Here is a 7,654-nt window from a genome sequence, read left to right as displayed (position 1 = left end):
TGAAATTTTGCTGCTGTTGGGAGCTTTGATGCACTGACTGGTGAATTGGTTTATATTACCATATAGAACCTGATTCTAACTGTCCCTGACACAGTCCTCTTTAACTATAGAGTAGACAGCCCGTACACTTGGCAGAGATTAAAAGTATTTAGGATTATTGTATTCTGTTGAGATATTGATTTAATAACTATATACCACTCCAGCATGGCTCATCAGAAATAAGAACACAATGAAATATCAGCTAAAATCATTTTTGAAAACAAACCAATCACTTGATACATTTGTGTACATCCCACACATATCCTTGATTTCTCTAGTTCTACGTAGCTTGCATATTTGTACTTAATGCCCTATATTTAAAAATTCTACTGCTGGCAAAATTAGCCAGAGAGACTGCCCAGTCCCCTTGCTCAGCACCTTTGGACGCTGATCCAAATTTCCCCTATGGCCAAAAGCAGAATACTGTGGAGACCACTGTACATTAGCACTCCCTGGAGGGACGGATTTACGGATTTTGTTGTGATTACCTGTAAAACCTATGTAATTTGCATTATCGGCTGTCACCACTGTATGGCCCACAGCGATACATCAAGTGGACTGATGGGAGCATGCTGTGTGAGCAAACCAGCATTACCATGGAAGAGGAAGAGATTCTGTCAGACTAGTAGATTGTCTGTATCTAATCAGCCTCGGAGTCAAATTGTAAATGCATAATACATTTAAAAAATCTAGGAAACAGTCATACTATTATGAATGGTCATCCTACAGGTATGGAACTTGGATAGGCAAAAGCATAGATGTCAAAATTCCCTATTTGGTAGGCTCTGGCCAAGGTTTCAAAAATCAATCCCAGAGAAATTTTCATCTCCCTAGTCAGTGACTAGGAAAAAGCATGTAATGCTCTGGTAGAAAGACCATTAGGCTACCACCCTATTTAGTACATTGTCTCTGGAAAATAACTATAAAAATGTTTTTGTGAAGACCACTTTCACTAGTGAGTGAACAGGCATTTGACACCAAACAGGAACAAGGCAGTTAATTGGTTACAAACTGGATTCATTTTTAAAAATTACTTATTAGGATGTACATGTACAGCAGTAGTCCCCAAACTTTTGAGGATTGTGCCCCCTTCCCTCTGTCTGCACCCCCCTGGAACCATGGCCAGGAGTGGGGTCATGGTTAGGGGAAGGGGACGCTGACAGGGTAAGGGTCTGAGGCTGGAGCTGCAGCTGGGGGTGGGTCTGGGGATGGAGCCATGGCCAGGGTCCGAGGCTGGGGTGGAATTGGGAGCAGGGCCACAGCTGGGCCACGGTGCGGGCTGGAAGCCAAGCCCCCAGCCAAATGCAGAGCAGTGCCAAGGCTGTGACGGGATCAGGCACGGAGCTGGGGCCATGGCTGGAACAAAGCTATCAATAGGGCTCAGTGACCCTTCCTCCCTGCCCCCTGTGGGAGGTGACCCAGCCTGCCACACCCCTCTCCAAATGTTCCTTGGTACCCCACCCTAGGGGAGCATGCCCCACAGTTTGTGGACCTCCGATGTATAGGGACAAGTGTGGATATTGGGAGACTCTTAAAATTATGTTTTGTAGATCACACTTCAAATCACCTCTGCCTTCAGGATCTGGCTCATGAACATATCAAGTTCTTATTGTGTCACTCAGCCAGGTCTGCAAAGCTGAATTTGAGTAACAAATCTAATTAATTGTACCTTCAACCATTTTGTTAGGATTTCAGCAAGTCTAGAAAATACTGTGAGTATACATTAGAGTATACATTCTACAATATATAATGCACCCTACAGTGAAAGCCAAACCAAATCATACTATTTTAAGATTTAGAGAGGATACTGTTGCACTGCAGTAATTCTGAAAAATGTCTGCTTCATCACTTGTGCAGCAGAATGGAAGAAAATATGCATGGCTCTTTTATGAGTTGTAGGTTACTACTTGATCCCAAATGAAACTGAAAGGCACAAGACACAAGAAGGTTGAAGGAAGATCTGACAATAACCGTTGCCTTCTGTTTTATTACAAGGATCCAACTAGAAGCTATTTGCCAGAACTGGCATATTTGAATATTTACCCTCTGGATTGTCTTCATTTAGACTAAAAGATACTTTATGTCCTTACTGAAAAACAATATTACACATACCTTGTAATTTCATAGGAGAAATACAAACGTCTGTATATTAGATCTTGCTTTTACAATATTTTAAAATGTGCTATAGAAATGATCAGACGACTTATATTTAATTACCATTACTGTTCTACAACAGGCTTATCTAGGAGAGAATGAACAGTATGATTTACAATAAATATATTTCAAGTTAAAAGATATTGTACCTAATTAAACACTGTAATAGGATCTTCAAGATTAACTCAATTTTATATGTTGCAGCAAAAATAACATTTCTAGTAGGAAGGAATTACTTATAAACTTAGCAAGATCTGGACATTCACATATTTGTGTAAACAACTTAACAATGTTTATTACATTTCCAGAAAGGTTATGCTTTTACAGTAGGATTTCAGCTAAATTTTATGTACTGTAGCAAATATATAACAGTGCTTATACTCAGCTCCCTCACAAATTTAAAGTGGAAAAATGGAATGCCATTATTTATCAAGTGTGGCACTCTTCTCTTTGTTTCACAAGTGGCTATACCTGGGTGCAAACAATATGTTAGAGCGAGGCATTCCAGATGAAGTGCAGATAAAGTTGGAGGATGTTTTCATGATTAACTGTGAAGGTCCTGGCAGTAAATACCTAAAAATGATTTTAAAAAAGTGGAATTTAACTGCAAAGATAACATTCAAAGGCATTAGTCATGCATGTGCCTCACATTATAATCTTGGTATGTCAGACTTTATGTACATTCACATAGAGTACCGTGTGGCAGGCCTTTGTCTCAGACAAAGGAAAAGGTTTAATAAATAAATATTATTTATTACAACCTATAGACAGCCATAGCAAAACTGCAGCCTACTTTGGGTCATACTGATTTGCCACTGATTTCTTAATGGTAAAGATGTTAAATGCTTGCAATAGCCAGCCCTTTATAGGGAAAAAAACGAGAAAACAGTCACTTATGCAAAGCTATTTCTAATCTGTTTCCTAAGGATCTCAATTAGAATAGTATTATTTTTCCCAGATTAAAAATGGGTTAAAAACTGAGACACAGATTAACTGACCTGTAAAAAGTGAAACAGAAATTCAGTGGCAAAGCCAGGCAATAAAAAAACATGTAGTTTTGAATCCCAGTTTTCTTCTCTAATCATTGGACTATCCCTAGTTGTTTTAAATATTGGCATGCCACCACCACCATCCAAGTAATGCAAACACCCCAGATTTCTGCAATCTACTAATTCGTCATTCATTAATCAGTGACTCAGTTATCTTTTTTTTTAAATCAGACTAGCTATAGGATACGTTTTAGACAACATTACAAACATTCATCATCTGTTGCTTAATATTTAATTTTTAAATCTGTTTATTAACAGTTCTTATAATTAATTGCCGGAGTCATTAGATGAGCACAAAAAACAATACAAAACATCCACATTAAATCAAAATTTCATGAGTGATGGGCAATGCTAGAACAGATTACATACACCACAGATTATATAATGTATTGTTTTAAGAAGTGTAGCAGCATTCTAGGGAATCATATTGATTGATGCTGAGCGAGTGCATTGAAAGAGTTCTGAGGATTAATCCTACTAATCACAGGGAAAGGGGCAATGTCATGACTGTTAATGGGAAACATCTGCTCTATAAGGAAGTGTAAATGTTTGGTTTGTTTAAGCCCTGAGGAAGGCCATTATTGCCAAAGGCTAATCAATTTGCTACAAACAAAGGGCCTGATCTTATGGGAGGCAAGCACCTTTTGTGCAGAAAGAAAAGGAGTACTTGTGGCACCTTAGAGACCAACCAATTTATTTGAGCATGTAGCTCACGAAAGCTCATGCTCAAATAAATTGGTTAGTCTCTAAGGTGCCACAAGTACTCCTTTTCTTTTTGCAAATACAGACTAACACGGCTGTTACTCTGAAACCTTTTGTGCAGAGGTGCTCAGTATCTCACAAGATTTGGGAGCAAGAACATCTGAGCAGTGCAGATGAGGTGTGAGATGTGACATCTACTATGCTTGTCTGAGGATCTAACTAGCAGGGGGAATTGGGGTTGGGGATGACCACTTTCCTTCAAGTTTCTTTTGAAGTGAATTTTGATAGGATTCAAAAGGTCAGAGGCTGTTTTTTAAAAAAGCATGTGTTACGAGATTTGAGTATCCTGACTGGAAAAGAAGTCTGGCTGTGTTTTCACAGCATTTACTCTTATTTTTATTTTGTGAAGAAAACATAATTCATCATTTACCTTGGTATTCCCACTAATGTCTGATAACAAGAGCTCTGGGACCACTGAACTGTACAGTGAAAATTATTTTGGAAATATGTTTAACAATTTGAGCTTTTCCTATGCAATAAAGTTAAAATAATGACTGGTTTTCCATCAGGAACAGTATCACTGGGAATTAGATGTACAGTAATGTGTAAAGTGCCAAAAATGTACAAATAGCCAATTGAAACTGGAGATGCATCTGACAAAGCTGCCAAAAAAGTGCACATAAAAGTAGCCTGAAAATCGTTTCCCTCTCAAGAAAGCCCAACAGAGCTATACAAATGAAACTTTACAGTTATGAAAAAAAATAGCTTTAAATCACTCTCTGCCCATATGCTGCAGTTTACAGGGTCTTACTTATACTATATCACAATAATAGTGAACAAAATTATCATCAGTGAAAATCCTTTAATATAATTTCCTTGATAGCTTAAAAATACAAACCCAGGTGCAATGTGAAACTGTGCAGTGGTTACTCAAGGGAAATAACGTCACTGTTACCTTGTACATATTAGGGCTGGCTGGACAAATACAAGCAAACCCAGCTGATATAAAAGTTTCTTTCCCGTAAAGAAAATAGGAAGCCCCTTTTTTAGCCAGAACATAACGGTTAGTTGTAGCCATAATATAAATGTAATGTTTTTTGAGATAAATGCAGACTGGTTGTAGCTTTTAATCAAAGTTACCCTGACAACTATGGTACTACAGATATAGAAGTAAAAGTTACTGTTTTGTAACTGCTATGCACTTATCTAAAACAGAGAGCCTGATTCTGCTCACATTTGAAATCCATGATTACACTTCCATTGGACTTCAACAGAGTCACAGAAAATGGCCAATGCAGGCCTGTTAGCTAGGCAATACACTACAGTGATTTGATTGGTCTGAACAGTTATGGCTGGTTTTTAATTGAAAAAAATGACCATGTATTAATGGTGGAAGTAAGAATTACTTTGTTTCATCTTTTTTTATTTTACCACTTTACCATTATAAGCTCATTTGTATATGAATATTGCATATGGTTCATTTTGTGGCTAAATTACCTCTACTTTTGCTGTGAACAATCAGCTTCTGTTTCCAGCTGGTATTAAATTATGTTAGAGCCCCTGAAACATTCACATGACAATAGCAGAAAGTTTAATATATCAAATAACTAGTTAAAGACATATTGCTTAAGCAATTAAGTCATACAGTAGGTTTAACTGATAATATATATTGCGTTTATTTTCTATAGGACATTCTAAATGTATTTGCTATTTTAAGGAATAAACACTGCCCTTGCACAGAACTGCATGACTTTTAAAATGAACAACCCATTTGTAGGTTTATGTACTGAATGATCCAAATTACTAGGGTAAGAGAAGCATTCAGAACATAAATCTGAAACTTACCTTTAATTCTGCAATTCAGGACCATTGCGTCACAGATCACTGGCTCTCCACTCCTAGTGATGTTTCAGTAAAAGTCAGCATGCTGACAATATTATAACTCTGCTGAAGAACTGACCCTGCGCATGGAGAGTCAGGTAAGTGCCAAATTTTTTTTTATTTTTTATTGTTTTTACTATATTGTGCTGTTTTGCAAGGTTTTAACAAAATGTTTATACACTTTTGGAAATACAATAAGAAAAACTGTTATGTCTGCAGTTTTTAGAAGTAAACTTTGCAAAACTGTACAACACAGTAAGTCAGATGGCACTTACCTGACCATGGCCTGGAGCTATGCTCTTGTGGGATCCCACAGTGGTTGTGAAGCCAGCTGAGTAATACATGTTAGGGCACTCCTAGGAATGCAAACCAGGAATCAATTACTCTCAGGAATCTGAGGAAAAGGAAGAAAGGCAAGTTTCAATTCAGTTAAGTACAGAATGCCTTTCTTACTCTGGCTATTTGGGCATTAAGCAAACAACTTTTAATAAGTTAGTTTCAAATAAAAGGAATATGGTAAGTCTCCTCTTAACCCAGCAAGGATAATTTCTGTTGCGTTCACTACCACACTATAGAAATCATAATGACAGGAAGTAGGGCTGGAAGGAAATGCTCATCCTTTATGTTGCAGACAGTGAACTAGTTCGTGTTGCTTTTTCCTAGGCCTAGAGCAGTGGTTCTCTACCTGTTTACCATTGTGGGCTGCATATACAGCTCTCTCTGTGTTATGTGGGCCACATCCACACAATATATATATACACTTGTATGGCCCCGAAGATGTCACATGGGCCATAGCTGTGTGCTGGTTGGGCCACAAGCAGCTCATGGGCCGCAGGGTGAGACCACTAGCCTAGAGGAAAGTATACACATATAATTTAAAATCTGATCATACATTCCAATATGTCTCATAATTAGAAATATGAAAGTATATACCTTGTATCATCCCAGTCAGGGCTAATTCCAGTAACAGATCCTCTTGAATCTGCTGAATATTTGTAAGCCACTAGCAGGCAGTGTTTACAAAGTTGTACTAGTCGTTGACAACACTGGAGTTGTTCAGGAGTCACCACCTCTGTCCTTTTACTGAATATGGTCTCCCAAGAACTTCTGTTGGCATGGAAACAGACATGACCTCGTGTTTTCTGTTACAAATGGCAATCTAAAAGCTTTACTACTGCACATCAGATTTAGCAGTGGAGGAGTAAGAGAAATAAAGTGTGACCTTGCCTGTTTACAGGAAAGTCCTATGCTATTTAACCTGTATACTGACAGATGGTGGGAATATAAAATACAAATTAAGAAGTTAATCTTCATATTTCAAAATGATCACAACCCATTTTTCATTCAGTATGTCCCCTAAAGCATTTATAGGACCATTGTTTAGGTTTAGCACGTAAAGATTTACTGCCATGCAATTTTAAATGGTGTTCTACATCATGAGATGCACAAAATACTGATTTATTTTTAACAAGCTACTATCTGAATAGCAATTATATAGCATGCTAATACTTTCATTAGTCAGTCATATTCAGAAGTCCATGATATTAAGCATGAAGAGAATAACAAATGATACATATGACAGTCGAATATAAATGTTCAAAATACTGTGCTCTGTTTCACATTTCCAAAAAATAGATAAATGGAAGCATTTCATTTCTCTATCAGAACTATTCAAAAAGTCATGGGATGGGAGTTTCTCTGTCTAGACCATTTGAATATTAGCACATTGCTCTAACTGGGCAGGGGAGACTGCTCTTTATCAAGTCAGAGAAGTATAATTAAAACTTTCAGTTTGTGTCTGGTAAATTTTTCCCTCTGAAATAACCATA

The 7,654-nt window shown here is 37.5% G+C and overlaps 1 protein-coding gene across 1 annotated transcript in view; it reads right to left on the bottom strand.

Moving 5' to 3' along the window:
- Positions 1 to 2,648: 2,648 nt before the first annotated feature.
- Positions 2,649 to 7,654, bottom strand: part of TTLL7 (tubulin tyrosine ligase like 7) — a 73,236-nt gene continuing 68,230 nt past the window's right edge. The window contains 2 exon segments of the mRNA XM_077825366.1: positions 2,649 to 2,766; positions 6,759 to 6,932. Coding sequence (XP_077681492.1) covers positions 2,649 to 2,766; positions 6,759 to 6,932 — 292 coding nt within the window.

Source organism: Eretmochelys imbricata, chromosome 8 (genome assembly GCF_965152235.1).
Source record: "Eretmochelys imbricata isolate rEreImb1 chromosome 8, rEreImb1.hap1, whole genome shotgun sequence".
In the NCBI taxonomy this organism is placed as follows: domain Eukaryota; kingdom Metazoa; phylum Chordata; order Testudines; family Cheloniidae; genus Eretmochelys; species Eretmochelys imbricata.
Note: the sequence above shows the minus strand (reverse complement) of the source record. Positions and strands in the feature narration are given on the sequence as shown.